The sequence below is a fragment of the Larus michahellis genome, chromosome 7, assembly GCF_964199755.1.
Source record: "Larus michahellis chromosome 7, bLarMic1.1, whole genome shotgun sequence".
Classification (NCBI taxonomy): Eukaryota; Metazoa; Chordata; class Aves; order Charadriiformes; family Laridae; genus Larus; species Larus michahellis.
This window is the reverse complement of record NC_133902.1, coordinates 6,839,121-6,859,368: the sequence shown is the minus strand read 5'-3', so window position 1 is coordinate 6,859,368 and position 20,248 is coordinate 6,839,121. Positions and strand designations below refer to the sequence as shown.

The window sequence follows — 20,248 nt, the reverse complement described above, 5'->3', positions numbered from 1 at the left end:
CTCTGCAGCACCAGGGTGAGAGGTTCAGCTGGATGTTAAATCTGGGCACGGCTTCAGGCCTGGTTTTTACGTGATTTACCAGATCAAAACCCGTTCTCTACATTTTCTCGGGTTTATTACTATAAAGCGTGGAGCACAGCGACAGAAGGGTAGATTTACTCTTTATCAGACTCACGCAACAGACAGGTTTCCAAGGGAAAATTGTCAATATATAAAATAAAGAAGTATTCATCCCTGCTCAGGTTACTTTGTCAATACGGCAAACTTCCTTTAGCGACAGATGTGCTGCTGCCGCTGTCAGACCCCTGATTTTTCTGCCAGAAAGTGCCGCTGGAGCGCGGGCAGCTGTGGAGATGCAGGTCGGGGCTTACTGCGCTCGCAGCGCGCCATTCCAGTCCGTGCCCAGCTGCTGCGTCTCCTCTCTTACAATTTGTTTGGCTGCCTGAATGTTGTACTTATATCTGATTTATTTTGACAAAGCGTACCCAAATTCACATTGCTGCAGCGTTTTACAAGTGGTGGAACTGTTCTGTGGAGGCACAAGAGTAGAATTGCTTTTTGTGGGCATGTAGCCTTTTTTTTTTTAATTCAGCATGAAATCCAGTGCCCTGTGATGGCTCAGTTTACACTGCAGTTTATGGAGCTAAACAACTTTTTTCTCCATCTGTCCTGTCTCAGGAATACATACGAATTTGCAGTAAGAGCCTATATTAAGAACTGTAGAGCAACCTCCAAATTTTGCATCTCAGAACTAGTGTTACAGGTCTGAACAGAGAAGGATGCGAGTGGTCATCTCATCACCAGCACGGTCAATACAACCTGCAAGGTTTGAAGAATTTAAAGCAAGGTGTTTAAAGCCCAATATAAAGTTTCAGTGAAGAGAAAAAAAAAAAAAAAAAAAAGATATGGTCCATTTTCTTCCAAAAACTCCTGCGAAACTCCAAGTCTTGTCAGCTACCACCTGCGGAAAGCCAGTGGCAGAGCACCCTGCACCTGGCCCTCGGAAGAAACCTCCTGGATTCCTTCCAAAGTTCACGAACAAACTCATAATGCAATGAAGGAAGCTCATATGTTTGAAGCAAACTCTTTAACCTGATTAATGGGATGTAAGTAAGTGGAGCTAATTAAACGTGCTGTTAGGGAATAGCCCATACGGAACGCCGGGCTGGGCGCTCAGGGCGGTCGGGACCCTGGTCCCCAGCTGAAGTTGTGAGGTTACACTGGCCTGAGCCTAGCTGGGGTCTGGACACCCTTGAGCTTTGCAGGGGAATGTTTTTGAAATTTTTCTATGAAATCTGTGGTTTGGAGAAGTGAAGTCACACGCTTTCCGGTGTGTCTGGCTGCAGCGGGAAGCGAGCTCTGCTGCCCTCTGCTCCCGGGCAAGGAGCATCCTCCCTGGGGCTTTCCAAAAGAGAAGATGTCTGTGGCCACAAGCTGTGTTCAGAGATGAGCGACCACCATAGATGTACCTGTACATTTAGTTTCAGGAATAGGATTAGCCCTGCATAGAGTCAGAGCTTTGACTGGTACCTTTCCATCCCTCCTTCCTACTTTCCTTCTTCTTCCTTTTAATTTTTCCAAGACAATTTTTCCCTTCCGCCTCCTCAGTTGGTCTTAATCCTAACTTGGACATGGGATATAGGAACACAGGAACACACAACCACTGATTTTCCCTCTGAAGAGCGTTTCTGCAAAGAGATTTCTGCATAGGTTCAACGCAAAATCAGCTTGGGCAGCAGACACCCTGGCGTATCAGATAACGCTGATGCTAAAAGCAGCCTTTGAACTTTCAGAATATTCGTCCCAGGGTCAGAGATTAAATTACCCCCCTCAAATAAGTCTAAGAGCTCAACGCAGTTCTTCCTACAGAAGGTTCATTTGGAGTAAGACTCTTTTAAAAGAAACGAAAATTCAGGGCTCTTTAGGAGCCACCATTTTTGAAGTGCTGGATGAAGTGAAGAGCAGCGTTTGCATCGCACACATTTTAACATTGTTCTATTAATTATTTCTTACGTGCAACACGCAACAGCAGCGCAGCTGCCCTGTGCAGGACATCAGGCACTTCGGCGTGGGCTTCTCGTCCTCCCCTGCCCGTGCCACTGTCCCTGGAGCAGGGCCAGGGCCAACAAGGGCATCTTTAACTTCCCCAGCTCTTCAGATCCGGCTTGCCACCAGCCCCGGGAGTTTTTTAGTGGAATTTCTTCCAGGTCTACATTATTTAAGGGGGCGGGGGGGAAAGAATGCTGATACCACAAATATTTCTGGTGTGAATTTATGTTCATTGCTGGTTGTAGAAAAAGTCTGCTGATGTTTCTAGAGGGAGTGCTGAGACCAGAGACAGCTCTGAGTTTCTGCCATTCGATACCAAGTTGATCAACTGCATTTACTTATTATCAATTGCGGTGTGGGGAGATTCCTTTTCTTTTTCTTATTATTAAATCAAGGCATTTTTAAAGAAATATTTTATTTTTGATACAGACACAGCCGGTGAAGTAGCAGTAAAAAACATCACCACAAAGAGGCACATGGCTTTGAAATGTTTTGGTATGTAACATAACTGTATTGTTATCAGGTCTTAACTTTTGCACAAAGAATATTTCTCCTTGTTCTAACAGCAAACCCTCTGTCAGCTTTCAAAGGGTTACATACGTAACGTGTTCGTAGGGGAACAAAACAAAAAATATCTAAGTGTCTCAGATCGTTTCGCAAATAACATTGTTCTATTTCTCTCCTTAGACGAACAAGAGTTTCTTTGATTTTTTTTTTTTTTTAAGTCAAATTTAGGATTCTGCTGTTCAGAGCAGAGAGGTCACAAGGCCCTAATGTATTTAGCATTGACTGCCCTCTCTTGTAGTGCGTCTATTAGTCAGTAATTTGATTTGTACCTATTCATTTGCAGTCCCTGCAGGAGCTCTGAGCTGGCCCCAAGTATAATTGGTGCTGTCTCTATTTTTACATCATTAGATTAGCCCCGACTCCTGGCCACTTGTTGTCTGCGCTTGTCTGTCCATTTATACAACCTAATGTAACACAAAATTCATTACTGATCACATTACTTTCAACTCTGAAGCCAGCTTTGTGATAAACATTTTGTTAACCCTTTCTTGCCAGCACACAGACCTGGGGGATAAATGCACTTTCCCTTTGCAGAAAAATCAATATCATAATAAAACAAAGTGCAGTCACATTTCTAGATTTGTCATTCCTGCTGGAGAAAGAAATGGGGAGAAACATATACGAGATGACTAACTGATGTCTGCATCCAGGCAGCTCAGGCTGCTGTATATGAAATGAGCTCAGCGGTGTCCTTTCTACTAGAATATAAAGAAGTGACACGAGATAGGGCCAGCACTCAATTTAAAACTTAATTTCTTACTCATTGTTCTGCAAGTGTTTTAGCTCTTCTGTGCAGGCTGTAATCGGGTTATGACATTATTGGAACTGGACATTTTTCTTCCAGTGCTTTGTCTCAAAGTAGTTAACAGAGAAACAATTCCCTTTCTCCTTAGAGATTTGTTATTGCGTTGGGTTTTGTTTTGGTTCGCTTTGGTTTGTGGTTTTTCTTCCTAATGATTAAGCAAATTAATTTTCCTGCTGCGATACTCCAGTATTTCACAGGAAAATGTAAAGCTCTGTTCTGCCCAGCTTGGCTTTGCTCACATTTGACTGTTTTGCTGAGTACCTCCTAAAGCATTAAGCTTTTTGCATCGCCGAGGCTTCTGCTATTGATTTCAAGGAGAACGAGAGGAAAGCCACGGTAGGTATTCGTTTGGGCCTGATTCTGCAAAGGGCTGAGCATCCCTACAGCTCTCCTTGCAGCACCATGCCCATGAGGTGACGCTTGCTGTTCGAAGAAATATATTTTGGTGCACGCAAAAGCTGTTGATTTTTAACAGTTTTCTAAATTCATCTTCTGTTTGTACAGCTTGGCTCGGAAGTCTGTTATTTTGGGTTTTCTAAATATTTAGAAACATTTCTCAGTGTTTATTAAATCTTCCCTTTAAAAGTCCGAGTTCTGAAGCCTGCCCCACACCGAGCGGTCCCGCGCTGAGCGGGGTGCAGGCGACTAGGAGGCTACAGGATTTTTCCATCTCTGTTCCCATAATTACCCTCTTATTCCTTTTGCATGGTATTTTTTGTAAGATACAGCTTAGGGCAAGCATATCTCTCTTAGTAAGTCTAAGAGCCCTCGTCTCCCAGCATTTGAACCAGGACTGGTATTTTTACAGCTGTTTTGTGAGCCAAAACTCATTGCAGCTGCTGAGGTGGTGGCAGAATAAAGACAAGACAGTTCCTTTCCCTCCTCCCCAGCCCCAGAGAGCCTTTCGGTATTTTGCTGATTTTTACAGGAGCAATTTTAGGTGTGTGCAGCGCTGGCCGGCGCTTGCTCCTCAAGCCTGGCTTGGTTGGGGGAAGGCAGGAGGCTGGGCTCCGCTCTGCTGCTGCTGCCTTTGTGCCCCTCGGTCTCTGCTCCAGCTTTGCCGTCCGAGCACCGGGGAGGTCAGCGCGCCCTGAAATCCCCGTACAGCCTTAGGTGACTCCTGTCACCCTCACGTTAAGGACAAGCTGCAGCTCGGGTCACGGCGCAGGGCGCGCCGTGGGCTCAGTGGCAGAAGGTGCGTGGCCACCCGGACCACGTGCCACCACCCCGAGGTCTGTGGGGCTGACGCGGTGCTCCCGTCTCTGCTCACCCCCGTAGTGCGGATCTCCCGCGCCTACCGGCATTAACTCTTTGAAAGTTTGAGCCTTCCTTTATCTTAAAATAACGCACGGCCAACTTGACGGCTCCCCTTCCTGCCCACACAGAGCTTTAGCATCACACTGGTGCCAAGGGCATCTGCCGTCCCCTGGGTTGTGAAAGGGCCATGGCCCAAGTCATCGCAGAGCTCTCCCAGATGGTGCGTTGCCCTCACCGGGGGAGGCGGGAGAGGGGGCTGTAGGATGGAAACCCATTTATGCAATAAATTGTTAAGCAGTTGAACTGTTAAATGAACACTTCTGATTAGAGAGAGGGACGATGAAGTATGAGTCACCAAACAGCAAAATACGCATTAACACAGGAAAAACCCCAGCAATAAACAGAAGGTCAAAAGCTAAAACAATTAAAACGTTCCAGTGCGAGCCAAACCTCTGGCCCTGCAGCTTCCAGCCCTCTCAGCCGCGGAGGCCCCGCTTCCACCACGGGATCTGCTCCTCACGCTTCGGCATCAGGAGCCACAAGTCCTTCGAGGGACTCCCAAAGTGCCACCACCGCCAGCCCCAAGGGTCTTCTCCCACCCGTTCGGATGCCGTATCATTTCCTATCATCGTACCGTAGTCTGCAGCCCTGCCATCATCTCATCACTCCCGTGCGTTTCTCTAACAGAATATCAGATAAATAGTAACCTGATTTTTCCGATAATCTAGCCATGCTATCCGTGCTGGAGTCCAAGAATATCAGGGCTCGGGGCCGTATCCTTGCTTAACAGCGATGTTGTTCGCTATCTGATGCTCGTGGCATGTCTAGTGGAGATGGTTGGGCAGAAAGCGGGACGGGGGGAGAGAGGGCAAGGGGAAAAGGAGAAGAAAACAACCCACAGGGAGTTCTGGCTGGGGAAGGATCTCCCTGGTGGATGGGGAAGGAGACTCCCTGGAGCGTGTCCCCTGGGACCGGGTCTGGTGGCTGTCCCTGGAGGAAGCAGCATTGTGGCCGGGTCCACGGCAATGCTGGGAATGGTTAGTTCTCTTTGAGGTATATATTCTGATTTGTGGTATGAAAAGATTAGCTTTCCTTCCATTCCTAGCCTGCTGTCTCCCCGCCATGGATAATATATAAAACAGTAGACTTTTATTCATTAACATTTATGGGAAAATGTTAATATTAAACTGTAAGTGAAAAGCCCTATCTTATTGAATTCTTCTGCTGTGTTATTGGGAGCCTAATTACATTTTGCATTTAAATAAAAACCAGATGACGTTCAGGACGGTCAGGCAAGCATTCTGTAAGTGAGAATTTATCTTGCGATCTGGGTAAACAATGTCTCATCATTTAACAGTTATTATAAATAATGGGTTTTTAAGCACTTTGCTGGGAGTTCATATTGGCTCCACGCGGGTTGCACTAAGGGAGAGAGAATTTCAGTGACATCTTCCAGGCATCCGGTGAGGAGGAATCATATCCTGAGCTCACTTCTCAAGCTGCAGCGGTTTTCATTCTCCTCTGTTTATTATTGCTCAATATTGTGTGCGCAGTCGGCTGACAAAAAAAAGAAAAAAAAAAAAACAACCTAAGAGTAAGAAAAGTGACAAATCGGTTGGAGAAACCATCTATGCTGCTGCTCCGTCAGAAGCAGAGGGTGTTCGGGAGCTCTGTGGAGGCTCACGCAAGTGGTTGAAACCTCCAAAGGTTTCAAGTCTTTCTGTAAAAACGAGCTGCGTAAAAGTCGCGTCTTCACAAAGAATGAAAAAGGTGCTGAGGCAACACGTAAAGACAAAAAGATAAGAGACTGGCCGCTTTTTTCCATGTTTCTGTTGGTGCCCTCTTACATTACATCACTGCTAATTACATGCTTGGTAATGCGTGAGTAAAACTTCTAAAAAATGTAAATAGCTTTTTTCCCTACTTCGGTTGTTTATATTCTGCGCTTCGTTCTTGTCGCTTCAGACGAGGTGGCGGTGCTTTTGTTGCTCGCTGGCTTTTAGTCTTTGCTCCGTGTTCCTCGGGCATCAGCCAGAGCCTCTGAGATTTCTCCAAGGTGTCTCCCATCCCAGGCAGGGAGCAGCTTCCCTGCGGGCTGTCCCGCCGCCCGGGGAGGGAGGAATTCCTTTGCCGTGCAGACAGAAATAGCTGCTAAGGGGATGAATTTTTTAAGGAACCATTCTCTCTCTCGTGAAAAGATAGAGAATTTGGGAGTGCCTGATGCTGGCTGGTGGCGTGTCACCTCCTGACACGCCAGGAAACCACCCTCCCTGTAAAAGGGCTGTTCCAAGACGTAAACTGTTTACTGCCTTTTCCTATGGGAGGCATTTTATCCCATTTTCCAAGAAGACCCCTGCAGAGAAAATACCATCTTTTTTTTATTTATTTATTTTTGGTATTTATTTGTTATTTCCTTGGTCAGTGACTTTTCTCAGTATCTGCCCAACGCATGAACTCTGTGTTTACATCAAAAGCTGATGGTGTTGTGAAAGACAAAGGGTCAGTATCACTTCTCCGACTGTTTCCAAAGCCGTTTTTCTGGGAAGGCCGCAGGCAGGAAGGTGCCGGCAGGGCCAGCAGCCGGGACCTGCCCCATTCCCTCCGCCCTGGCTCGGTGGCATGGCACAGGAGCGAGGAGACGGGGATGGCGAGCGCCTGCAGAACCGGGTCGAGGTGAGCAGGTCGGAGATGGTGGTGGTTCCCTAATCGGCTACAGACAGCAGCATGCCAGGGGACCCCGAAGCAGTGCCGTGCGGAGGGATGCTCGCGTGTGTTGCTACTCTCATTTTCTCATAGGGCAGAGCAACAGCATTCCCATGGACGGCATCTCCCGTCTGTTCCCAAGATCACCACGCACATGCCTCGCTGAGCCGCTGTTCCCATCACTGAGGCCAGGCTGTCAGGTGGAAATGACGTTTGGAGGCGTTAATCAAAAGACAAATTAACCTAGCAGCCTTCCTCCCTCATCTGCAGCCACGGAGGTAGCAGTGGGTAAATGACTTGTATGGGCACAGATCCCTAACCTGAAATCCAGGCGTGATTTTTTGCCTTTACTCAGGGCTACTTTTATCCCCACCCTTTAAAAAAAGATCTTTGGATGATATTGTGTCAGTATTGTGCCATTTCTTTGGTTTATCTTTTGGAAATGTGGCCTGTCGCCCATCAAAATGTGAGTGGGAAGCCTGCAAAAGAAGACAACACGAAGAGCAGGTAGTTCTGTTAACTCCGCTGCCAGATGCCCAAGTACAAGGCAGAATCTGCACAGATTGAGATGATTTAAATTGCCTTTTATGTGGGATGTGGCCAGAGGAATGCCTTGGTTTGCCATTAGGTCTTTTAGATTTCACACAAGAGTTATCCTCCACCACGCGCTCGTCCACAGGCTGCAGCTCATTCACACGTTTGACACTGCTTGTAAGAGCGTAACTAAAAAGGCAAAGTATATTAGAATCAATACTTGGAATAGTTTTTAAAATATGACTTTTAACAAGTGAAAACGTCCAGTTGAGTATTTTTCAGCTGCCTTCTGGTTTCATGAGAACGAAAGCAAAGTGCTGTGCTGAACTCCATTAACAAAGGGCCGAATTAAGCTTCGGATGTCATTTTTATCAAGGCCCTTTCATATTTATGTCTGACATCAGAATTTGGAGCTATATAAATAAGACAGAGTGTATTAAGAGCCTCAAGCAATCCTGCAAGAGAGCGAGCCCACAAGGTTGGCCTGTTGTTTTTCCAGGCTCGGTTAATACTCAGTCGAGGTAGAGACGTGATTTTAAGAGTCCTACTGCGAGCTTTGAGTGCTTTGTAAAATTAGGTCTGTGTTTAGAAAATTGGTCTGCTTGAAGCAGCGATGTCAACGTAATCTTTGAAATAATTGCCTCAATAGACGCGGTAAGTTGCGTTTGGAACTGGGATTATTTGGACGGGTTTGGAGTTCCTCAGCGACACTAAAACCCGGGCTGGGGAAATGAAAGGAGGAGACCTCTGCTCCTTAGATCTCCACCTGAGCTTTTCAGATCCGAGAGCCTTGAACTGTTTAGATGAGCAGACAAGGCTGCGTCTGCGGTGACATCATTTTGTGAGCTTCAACAAAACTCTTCTGATTTGGACCAGCTGAGCATCTGTTCCCCCAAAACTTTTAACTTTTCCTTTGAATCAAACCCAAATTCCAGTCCGGTCTAGCTTCCTCCTCGGCATCAATCTGCACCCGAGAGACAGCCCAGAGCCTCTCAGTAGCTTTCCTCGCTCGCCCGAAAAGGCCACTTCGTGTCAGAAGTCCTAGAAGTTGTGCCAGAATTACTTTGCTTTGTAATATTATACTTTTAAAATGAACTCGGCAATACGTTTGTGTCAGAAGCACATAATGCACATATGCGGGGTGCACACAGAGGCCCAGAGCACAGAAGTTGTCCTCCTCCAGGGCTGCCTTGTCTTCCTAACGGAGGGTTATTAAGGAGGCCCAAGAACCAAGATAGCACCACAAGAGGGGAAAAAAATAGGTCTTGGCGGCGTGAGAGAAACTGCTGAGATTTGGCGGGCTCAGGCATGTCTGAAATCCCCCAGTCAGCGTATCGGCGAGGGGCTGCCCAGACCCTGAAGGAATTGCTGGTTTTGTATTTTTGACCTTTTTCCTTACCCAGCATTTTTGCTGGGACTGTCGGGCTGAGCCCGGGGCAGGAGGAGGGACCCCCAGCCTTCCCCGAGCACGCCGGGTCATCGCCCTGGTGCGCGGTGGCTTTGCTGCAGCCACCTTTGAGACAGGGCCCCCTCCCCACCATCTCCAGTGGCTCCAGCTCTGGTGGGAAGGGGGATGCTTAGATCCATGCGTTGGGTCCAAACCCGCTCAGGACAGAAGTGTGATGGGTTCAGGAATAGGAGCATCACCTCCAAAGCTTCTGAGCAAGATCCAAAGGGTCTGGAGGGTGTAGGACACGGAGCTGGTAGGTGTCGTGAACACGCAGATGACATTGAATTTGTGTTTTCCTTTGTGGAGTCGGAGGCTGACAGAGGGGTCACTGTTGAGCAATCCAAGGCACTCCCATAACCCTGGGAATGAGAGACCAAACCCAGGAATTTTAATACAGTGTTTTCTCTGCAAATGCTTTTGGTCTGATATACACAGATGTGCTGCTTGCGTAACTGAAGATACAAGATAATTCTGCCTAAATACGTTGAAAAACTTGTGTACGCCCTGGTTTGCGCAGGAAAGCATATCTTACATATAAGGTGCGTTATTATAGGATTTATAATAGCAACAGACTGAAACTTTCAAGATGGGGTAGGAGGGGATTCCTTTAAACCTAAACAACCGTATCTGCAGATTCATTTTAAAAACTCTTTGAGAAATCTTAGACAAGGAGTCGTAGGCTTCCATGATGTGGATGGGCTACAGAAATTGTTTTCTGTAAGCATTGGACTGTTCTAGCTTTTGAAATTTCACATACTGACTAAAATCAGCAGCTCATCCTTCTGAAGTGCCATTTATGTAGGAAAACATCCTAAACCTCTTTACAAAAATATACAGCTCTAGGAAACTTGAGATTATTTTTTAAAAGCACTGCAGTCATTGTGAAAGTGCCTATTATGAAGAATATTCTCCCTCTAAATGCTAGTCCTTTATCTCGTGCACTTTTAACCTTCCATAAAATGCTCAGAGTCAAGCCTGGCAAGATGCCAAAGTCTTGGGCCTTCTACTCCATGGACTCGAGTCATGTGCAGCTTTTTGGGTTCTCTTTTTAAAGGGAAAAAACAAGCTGCTTGCTTTTTTTTTTTCTTTTGGTAGGCAAAATTCTTTAGAAGTTCATGCATGAAAATGTTTTGTCCGTATCTCAACAATCTCTTCGTGCCTGAAGTAAACCCAGCCATTTATGTAAGTTCCGATGTCCTCCCCATTTCGTAAGTGTTAGTTGTTTGGCGTCTTCGCCTTGAAATAAGGCACCAGAAATGAACTGTGCGGTCTCAGGGGGGCTCTGATGTTCAGAAGGCTCAGTCTTCGTTCCCCTGGTTATCTCCTGCCTCCTCTACCTCCTCATCTCCTTGCTAGATCCTGCCACCTTTTTTCCAACATGCCAGGTTTCATCTCCAAGTGCATGGCGTTAACCAACTCTACGTGGATTCAGCATTAGAGTTATTGTAAGGTAGTTTGACAGTAACTAATATTTTACATAGGCCACTGAATTCTGATTTCAGAGAAGTTGTTCCGGCAGCGTTCGCCAGTCTTTTTTACCTTGCAAATTTAATGTAGGTGCTATTTGCGGTGTCTCAGCATCTTTCAGGTTGCAGCAGGATGAAAGGGTTTTTAATAGGGGAATTGATTTGGAATGTTCAAATGCCGGAGTGTTACATTTCCTCTTTTGAATGGAGTTTAAAATCTCTTTTCTTGAACTGCTGGTTTAAAAAAAAAAAAAAAAGGGAAAAAGAAACATTTCTTAGGAGCAGGTCTATTAGGGCCACCCAGAGCATCACAGGAGATGAGTCCCTGCAGCTGCGGGAGAACTGGTTTAATTGATTTTTAAACGTTATCATAATCATACAAACTTGTAAACATTATAGTAATATATAAAGCTGGGAACCAGTTTTCCGTCTGTGCTCCCTTTGGGAAGGAGCAATGTAAAAATACATTTGCCCTGAAATTTCTTTTCAGCCACCTCAAGTGAAAAGGAGCTCGGAAAATTAAGAGCTTTAATGAGTACTTGGTGCTTTCATTTCGCTACAGTTTAATATTAGCGATTTTTGCTTATCTGAATACCCAAAAGCGGGGTGTCCCTGGGGGTGCCCCCCTGCCCTGGCCGGCGGCAGGTCCCTGCGTGGGGCTGGAGCCAACTCCGCAGGTCCTCGCCTCCGAGCAGCCGCTGAGGGCGGTGGAGATGGATTATAATTAGAGCTCCCTCGTTAGCATAATTGCATTTCGTCAAAAAGAAAAAAAAAAAAGGGGAATACCCAAGAAAAACCTACAACCGCAGTAATGCAATTCCCAAGCCTTTGCGTCAGGGGCGGTGTTTCTGTGTCCCGCTTCGGTTGACAACTTCGCACCAACTTCCGAGCCCTTTTCTGCCCCGCGCTGCGGCATGCCCAGCCCCAGCAGCGGCAGCGGCTCCTGTGGGGACGGGGTTGTGATGTCCATAGTAAAATGTTCGTGCAGAAATAGAGCCAAAAAGTGTCCAGCTGAGTTTGGGATGTTGTCTAAACACTGCAGGATGGAGAGCGTGCGTGTCGGCATAGAGGGGAGCGGAAGCCGCACGTCGGGGGCCGGTGCGAGCTCCTCCGTGGGAGCACGTCCCGCTCCCTTCGGCGGCAATCAGTAAAATAAAAATGTTTAACTAATCCATTCACTGGGGAGCGTTGTGTAAATTACAAACAGTTTAAGAGATCCTCAAGACTTCCATTGTGTTAATACAAATTGCCTTTTAGTGTTCGCTTTATATGGGATCCTTTTGAATGAGAATCCAGATGGCAGAAGCTACATAATTATTATTCATTACAGTTAATAAGTAACACTCGGAAGCCCCAGTCAGCTCTGCGAGTTCCCCGTGATGGGCATTGTGCAGATATAAGGGTAAAAAAACACTCCTCACTGCAGAATATTTTAGGATTTCGGTTAAAGACGAGGAGGTGTGAAGGGCCCTTAAGTTTGTCCGCCTGGGAGCGCAGAGCGGGCTGTCATTCCGAGAGCTCTGTCTGCAGGGAGTCGCCTCGCTTCTCCTCCGAACAAAGGGAATCATCTTTGATTTTAAAACAAAACTCTAATTTTGGCCTTTGGGCTGTTCGCTCAAAAACTGCTGGTGGCCGCGGAGAGGTGGGTTTTGTAAGCAGCACCTTGTTTCTCTCGCCCGCCACTGGAGAACGCCTGCCTGGCATCCTGGTTCCAGGGAAGGGACCAAGTACGTTCCCGCACCCGCAGCCCCCTGGGCGCCCAGCGGAGCCCAAAAAGTTCCCCGAAACAATCGCCGTGAATGACAGAAATGAAATCGAGGAGATTCAAGCCCTGCTGGCCATTACCCCGCTTCCTGCATTCCTACTTGTTAATTGTCTAATTCCTAACGAGTCTTCAGGCGTCTGATGGACTTTCTGATGCGTGCTCACTCCGACGCTTCCTTCCCTCCCCTCCCCGGCCTCATCCCTCGCCGGAGACCTTGTTCCTTTAAAAATGCCATCCTTAAAAATCAGAAATACTCAGCCCAGCAAAAGGAAAAGGGAACTTGACATTAGTTGAGCTTGAAAGGCTTGGTGCTGTGAAAAGTGACTGACGTGTGAAAAGAGGCTACAATTAGTTCTTTCCCCGAGCACTCTCCCATTCAGTCCAGGGTCACTCCTTCAGCGAGCTGCGGCTTTGAGGGTAATGTGTTGTGACAGTTTGAGATGATGAAGAATAATTCTTGTATTCAGAGTTGCTGCCGCTTCCCCGCTGCCCTGACACATCAGGCTGCTGTCATTGTATCATTTATCCCGGCTGCGGCTCCGCCGGGCTGCGCGGGAGCCCGGGCGGCCCTCGGTAGGTAAGAGGAAAGGGTCAGCTCTTCCAGCAAATGATTTCGGGAGGATATTTTGAAACTGTGCTTAACAGGGGAAAGCAAACAGAGAGAAAGGAAAAACCATTAGGAGAAATAATGCGCTGGAGATGAGATTTTTTTGAGTAGACATAAAGGAGATACCACGGCTTCAAGTGGACCACTACAGAGAGAGCACGAATAAGAAAGGCAGCATAATTTATGAGTGTTCCGGGCAAAAGAGGGCTATATAGATTTTCTTCAGGCATTGAATTAATGCGCCATATAAAACGGTTTCACATTTAAGCTTGGCAGGGCTTTGTACCTTTCTAGATTTGATGGGGTCCTTCGACAGTTCCTGGAGCTTTCTGGAACCGAGGGTGCAGCCACCTCGCTGGAGGGGGGATGGCACTGCTCCCCGGGGCATGAGGACCCCGGGCTGTCCCAAGAGCAGCTCCTCCTCCTCCTCTTCCTCCCTTCGCCTTGGCAGCCGGCTCGGGGACGACGGAGCGTGGCTCGGGCGGCAGAAGAAGGGACAGGGCCGCCAGGCTGCAGCATGGCGTTTGGGAATATTAGCAGGAAGGAGCGTTTTGGTGGGAGGTTTCGTGTTCCGTTTCTCATGCGGAGCCACGGGGAGGCAGCGCGGGTGCCGGCCTGCGGGCAGCCCCGCGGGAAGCCATGCCAAGCAGGGAGCAGCCAGCACTTGCTTTGCCGCACCTTGGATGCCCTATTGCTCTCCGAGCAGCTCCGGGGGCTGCAGGGCCATGGGAGGGGGACGGCCACCCCCCGGGGTGGGCTGGGGACCCCCACTGGCTGTGCCACCGTCCCCCCTGCTCTCGACGGCCACAGTCCCCACACCAGCAGCCGCGAGGATTTTTACTGCTGCTGCCTTCACCGCGGCGGAAAGCGCGAGTGCCCTGAAAATCCCTATTATTCTGGGACCCTGGGTGATGCCAGCGGTGCCCATTACTGTTACTGTCAAAAGCGCAGGCAAGGCTGTTCCCGGCTCCCCTGAAGTGACTTTCTCCTCATGACTTCAGCAGATGTTCCTGCTCCTTCGTCTTTTTTCCCGTCTTTTTTTCTTCTTTTTTTTTTTTTTTTTTTTAGGGCAGGCAGGACTTTGTGAGCCGTTTCCTCCGGGGACATGGGCAGGTTTTAGTATTTACGTTTCCAGTATTAGCATTTATTTGTATTTGTGTTTGTTTTTCACGGGCTTTTGAAAGCCTCAGGGAGCCATTTATGGGGCCAAAATAATGCAAGTGCTGGTCTTCTCACAGTATTTCATTTCCTTGATGGTGGAAATGCTACGAGAAGAGCAGGTCTCATGTTATTTTGACCCCATAAATAGCTCCCAGAGGCCCCTTTCTTCCTTCTCCCACCCACTCCCCCCCAAATCAAATATTTAGGTTTCTGCAAAGCCTGACTTCTCAACCCTGGTTATCTTGCTTCAGCAGAAGCAAATTGCAGTTATTACAAAATAGCCAGAGAGTCTATAAGGCCGAATGGGTTTTATATGATGCACAATTTGTTGGCTACTGTACAAGTTCATTAAAGTGTATCATAAGAGGTTGTTTTACTGGTACATTTAAGGAAGTTAATACATCTCGACAGTATATGCATGGGGGAATGCAGATACAATAACCCTCAGACATGCTGGGGCCAAGTCCATTCCTGGCGTAACTCCACCGAAGTAAACGAAGTCTCTCTCGCCAGGCAGCCCCATCCTGAGCCTTCATCCCGCGCCGCCAACGCTGCTCCGGGCTCTCCCGCCGCTCGCCCCAGTCTTTCCCTGGGGCGGGGGGAATCCCACTTTTTCCTTGTATTTGGTGTTTTTCAGCGAGTGTGTTCCCAGCACAGAGGGCGCCGGTGGTCTGACCGGTTGTGTGACACATCTTACTTAGATCTGGGGAATATTTCGCCTCCTTTCAGCCGTTCCGCAGGGCTCGGCTTCTCCGTCCCGGGGCAGAGGGAGGGCAGCGCTGCCCACGCTGCGCGTCTACAGGGACCTGCTTCTTCTTATACCCTACAGCCCCACCATGCCACGGCGGCCTCTTCTGCGCTTGTCGGGTCCATCCAGGCATCGTGTCTCTCAGAAATCGGCCCCCAGTTTTTTACCCCATAATGGGAAGGGTGTCCCCGTGTCGTGGAGCCGTTCACCGTTCTTGTCTGATTTTCCCATGGGAATGGCATCAGTGTCCCTGTGCGCTTGCCTCTGGTCTGCTGGAAGGTCTGGGGGAAAGAATAATAGTTTGCATTGGACTTTTTTATTGCTATTATCTTTTTTGTTAATGAAACAGCTGAAAAAAATGGACTGATGCTGGGGGAGCGTAGGAAAACGGGCTGACTGTGGTCCTAAGGGTCGTACATGAAGTGCAGGTAGTCCCTGGTGACCATGTAATGTCTAATTGCACGTCTCGCGTGACCCAGCTGTGCACAAGAGCCGGGCTGGGCGAGGGCAAGAGCCCAATTTCCTGAGCACAGCGGTGCTTTCTGCTGCGGCGGTCGGGAGTTTTACAATGCTTTCTTAGGTATCGAAATACATTGCTCGTCTGCCTGGCTGTGTAATTAGTTCCAGAGCAAGCGGGTTCGCAATGCGGGGCTGTTTGAGAGCGCCCGGGCTCGTTTGCCCGGGGGAATGTGCGCGTTTACCATCTGCGGCACTTGGGACAGCAGCTCGGATGCGGGAGCTGCCCCGGTTTTTAGCCTGACCCCCTCCGAACCCAAAGCGGGCTCTGCACAGGCTGGAGGGCTGGAAAACTTCCCCTCTGGTTCCTCTTGAGGCTTTCTATCTCTTTTATCCTCTCTTTTGTCCCCGCTGTGTTGCGAATTGAAGGGGTTTACGTGCCAGCCACAGCAAGGGGAGTGAGCCGTGGCCGTGCGGCACAGCCGGGACGGGTCCCCAGCCAGGCCCTGCGCCCACCGCTGGGTCTCCCTGGTTTTTTGTCCCTGCTTTTTCCCTGGCTGGCATCAGCCTCCGCAGTGCCACCCCCTGGCAGTCCCCCGCAGAGGTGACAAGTGCTGCCGGCTGCGGAAATCCCGCAGCCCCCGGAAAGCCACCCCGCGAGCCCCAGTTCCCCAAAATCCCACCCCGGCAGGCCGTGCGGTGCCACACGTGTCACGGAAGGACGGGCAGGACGCGGCGTGGCCAAGGGCAGGCGGGAGCTGGCAGGCCAGCGCTTGTCCCCGAGGGGCAGAAACGGCCACGCAGGAGCCACCGGCCGCAGGGACACAAAGGCTCCCTCGCTCTCCTTTGGCTGCGGTTACTGAAAGCGCAGCATTGCTTGAAGATCAATTACAGCTTAAAAAGAGAGAGCGAGCAAAGTAGCCCCGTGAGGCATTCAGTAGCCCCGTGAGGCATTCAGCAGCCCTGTGAAGAGTTTAGTAGCCCCGTGAAGCATTCAGTAGCCCTGTGAGGAGTTCAGCAGCCCCGTGAGGTGTTCAGCAGCCCCATGAGGCGTTCAGTAGCCCCGTGAGGTGTTCAGCAGCCCCATGAGGAAGTTTAGTAGCCCGCCCCCTGTTCGGGGAGCCCCAGCCTGCCCAGCACGGGCGATGGCTGCCCCGCGCCCCAGAGCTGTGACGTGGGACGTTTAACCGAAGCCAGCTGTGTGCGGAGGGAGATAAAAGCCCCAAATCAGACAGGATAAGCACAGCATTAGTGTGGGATACGCCACTCATTTCTGATTTAAATTGCTGTTTTTACTTCCTGAACTCAGGGGAGAGTAAGGATGTGAGGAAAATGAAGAGGTTTAGACATGGACATTCCTTCACCAAATACTGGCAAGAAATTGTGATTAATACAGCTGAGGTCATTATTATCACTGCTTATAGGGTGACTGGTTTCCTGCTGATTTGTTTTTCATGTGTCCTGGGCAGATTATCTCCATCCCAAGTTACCTCCACCATCAAGGATTAAGTCCCTGAGCCCTCCTTTGCCGGGGGCACGCTCGCCCGCTGCTGTCCCTGCCGTGCCCACGTAGCGACCGGGAGCTGTACAGTGTCGTGGGACGCTGTTTTTACCGAATTTTAGGATGCAGCTTCAGCAAAGAACTGACTTTCTGCTTTTGTCGTGGGCATTACCTATAGATACGTCTTTATCTCCAAGTCCTCTTGTGGCAAAAGGAGCATCACGGTGTTGAGAAAAGGTTAAATATCCCGGTGTTTGACTGAGGTGTGCCAAGACCAGAGGTGCAGTAATATTTAGCAGAGAGCAAAGCGGGCACCGCTCCTCCAGCTCCTGCGATTGTGGCTTCTTTCCCCCCAGTCCGAGCAAAACTCCGGCTGCAGGATGGGAAAAGCTGCCTGTCTGCTCCGGGGGTTTGCCTCCCGTGCCTTACACGCATGACACCGCGGTGTGCAGCAAACAAGAGGGTTTTTCCTCTTTCCCCTTTGGCAGCCGAGGGAGTTTGCCCAAAGCTCCTGTCCCTGCCCCGTAGCCTGCGCAGAAGCAGCCGACAGAAGTCACACTCGGGGCTGCGCGTCGCAACTCGCCAGAATATTTCTTGCAGCCTGTCACCGCGCGTCTGGCAGAGGATTCCTGCCGTGGACGTGGGGCTCTGCCTAATCTCAGGGCTGCGTGCCGGCGCTGAGTGCTGGCCGGGGCGATGCTGCCCAGCCGCACTGCTGCACGCTGCCGCCGAGTCAACTGCTGGGTTCAAGTGGCTCGCCGAGAGGCCACGGTTAGAAACGATGCTCTGCACACACAAAAATCCTCCTGTTTCGAGATTAGGGAGCAGTAAAGGCTTGGGGAGGTCAGCAAGGGGAGATGTCTGGATGCGTGTGACCAGGAGAGGAAGAGCCGTGGTCAGGCCTGCTTTCTCTTTTGCTTTGAGGCACAGCTCAGGCACGTAGGAAAGGGGATATTTTCTCTTTGGCTGGAAAAAGCAGAGTTATTTATGTCTGTTTGCGCAGGATAAAAGGTTGTGGAAAGTCCCTGGTATTCCCAAGGTGGAGAATCACAGTGGTTAGCTGGTACGCACCACCGGTAACCGGTGCTGCTACCGCTCCCCCTTCCCCGCCATCTCAGCAGTGAGCACCCCCACGATTGAATCCTGACATGTCGCGAGCCAGCAGCCTCCTCCCAGGAAAGGGGCCGCTCTGCCGGGCAGCATTTAACATCTCGTCCACCTCAGCTTCGGCTCAGCTGAGCTGTGAGCCTGGCAGAGAAGTAGGACCAGGAGCTGGGATGCCTCCAGAGTGATTCATCAAATCACCCCAGAAAAGATGGATGAGGAATAAATGCAGCTTTAGAGCAATGATACAATACACAGATTTGTCAATAGAGCGGCCATCTGATGGCACTCCGGGTTTCTCCGAAACACTAACCAGGACCTGCTCTCTCTTCCCGTTGCAGAGCTTCAGCGAGAGGGAAGCATAGAGACGCTCAGTAACAGCTCCGGTTCCACCAGCGGCAGTATCCCGCGCAACTTCGACGGCTACCGATCGCCCCTCCCGACTAACGAAAACCAGCCCCTCAGCCTGTTCCCCACGGGATTCCCTTAAATTAGCCAAACATCCAAGGAGAGATCCAGACAGGGTAACGAGCCGCCTCTCCGCCTAAACAATCCCGATGTGTCTGTCACCTGCCAGTTGGCCGCTGCGCTGGATGGTTCTCGTTACCCTGATAAATATTGACGACTCTTAAACCTTCCTGAAACATACTCACAAAACCTTGACTTTGTGTTCCTGTGCAATATGAAGAGACTCCGTCTTCAATCCCGATAGCTCTGCGGCTTCCTTTTTCGCTGTGTTCAGGAAGAGCTTGGTTGAGGAGAACTATTTCTAAGCCATTTCTGGTCAAGCACATGGTTTCACAACCATTCTCTGCTTTTTCCTGTCGAGAGGTGAAGGGGATTCTCCGTAACTCAGAGGAGCTCTTGCTGTCTGCAAAAGTGCCGAGCATTAACGAATGAACTGGAGAGACTGGAAACTGGAGGACTTTCTGTGGACAGGGTTGATAATGTTATTCCTTCCTTGTTGCGTCTCCGTGCTGCCCTCCTTCCCCACTGATTCTCATCAATGCCAGGAGTATTACAAATGGAAATGTTTCTTTTTTTGTTCTTTGGAAGAATTATCTCTATTGCTCCGGTTTTCTTCTAGTCATGTATTTTAGAAATGTACTTAATTGACTAACTGCAGTCACAAATTTCTGATACTTCGTTATAAAACTTGTTCATTGGAACTCAGATATCTGTCCAGAAATGCATGTGTCATTGAATAAATCTAAGTTAAACAAGAAACTGCTGTAATGGCAATGTTCATGGAGCGTTACTGGGCTGGCTGCGGGCTTCGTCTATCTTCCTGGACCAGACTATGTGCGTATTTACTAACTTGAGGGCTTTAATTAAAGCCATCAGTGGATGTTATGCAGCCAGTAGAGCTTGTTTTTGCATCCCTGCTTTCTCATCCCCGTTTGCAAGGGCAGGATTTTCGAAAATGAGAGATTTAGAGGGTGTTGTTCCTTACACCCGCTTGGCGCCTCTGAAAATCAACCCCCGTCTCTGTTCGGGTGTCTAACCCCAGCGCCAGCTCCGTGCATTGGTCGGGGCCCTGCTGCTTCGTCCCACTGGTTTCGGTTGGGCAAGGGCCCCAGTGGCCCCCACCTACCTCTGTTGTGCTGTAGGGTCGCATATAAGAGGCTTTGCAGGACCCCTAGAGCAGCCTGAGCCCACAGACCCCACTGACCACGCACAGTCTGAACTAGCACCGCATAACTCTGCTGATAAAATAGTCACGGGCTCACACATCCTAACCACATGAATTCCTCTCTCTCGGCCAACTTGTGTCGAGAAGCAGAGAGCGAGATGGGACCGTCAGCTTGTGAAATTTCCTTCCCACTACTTGTTTTTAATAGAAGCCGTTTGAGTTATGGCAAGGAGAGGAAACTATCTAAACCCACAAATCTTTTTGCGCTCTTACAGCTTCAACCAGCCACACCGAGGGATGCAGAACCCACCACCCTCTTCCTAATCCATCCCCAAATACCAAATCCAGTCTTGGCCTTGGTTTTTTTTGTTGTTTTTAACTGTAACGCTGCAACTCAGATCAAGCTTTTTTTTCTCTCTCTCTTCAGGCTTGGAAACCACTA

At 49.2% G+C, this 20,248-nt stretch overlaps 1 protein-coding gene across 21 annotated transcripts in view; it reads left to right on the top strand.

Annotated features, from left to right (window-relative positions):
- Positions 1–19,400, top strand: part of BCAS3 (BCAS3 microtubule associated cell migration factor) — a 363,020-nt gene extending 343,620 nt beyond the window's left edge. For 14 of the 21 annotated variants that reach the window (XM_074594820.1, XM_074594824.1, XM_074594816.1 and 11 more), the window contains one exon: positions 18,515–19,400. In XM_074594820.1, the coding sequence (XP_074450921.1) occupies positions 18,515–18,663 (149 nt within the window). In that variant the 3' untranslated portion in view covers positions 18,664–19,400. Of the gene's footprint in view, positions 1–2,478; positions 2,545–18,514 lie in introns of all 21 variants that reach the window. The other 7 variants (XM_074594804.1, XM_074594801.1, XM_074594812.1 and 4 more) reach the window with 1 other exon arrangement.
- Positions 19,401–20,248: the final 848 nt, after the last annotated feature.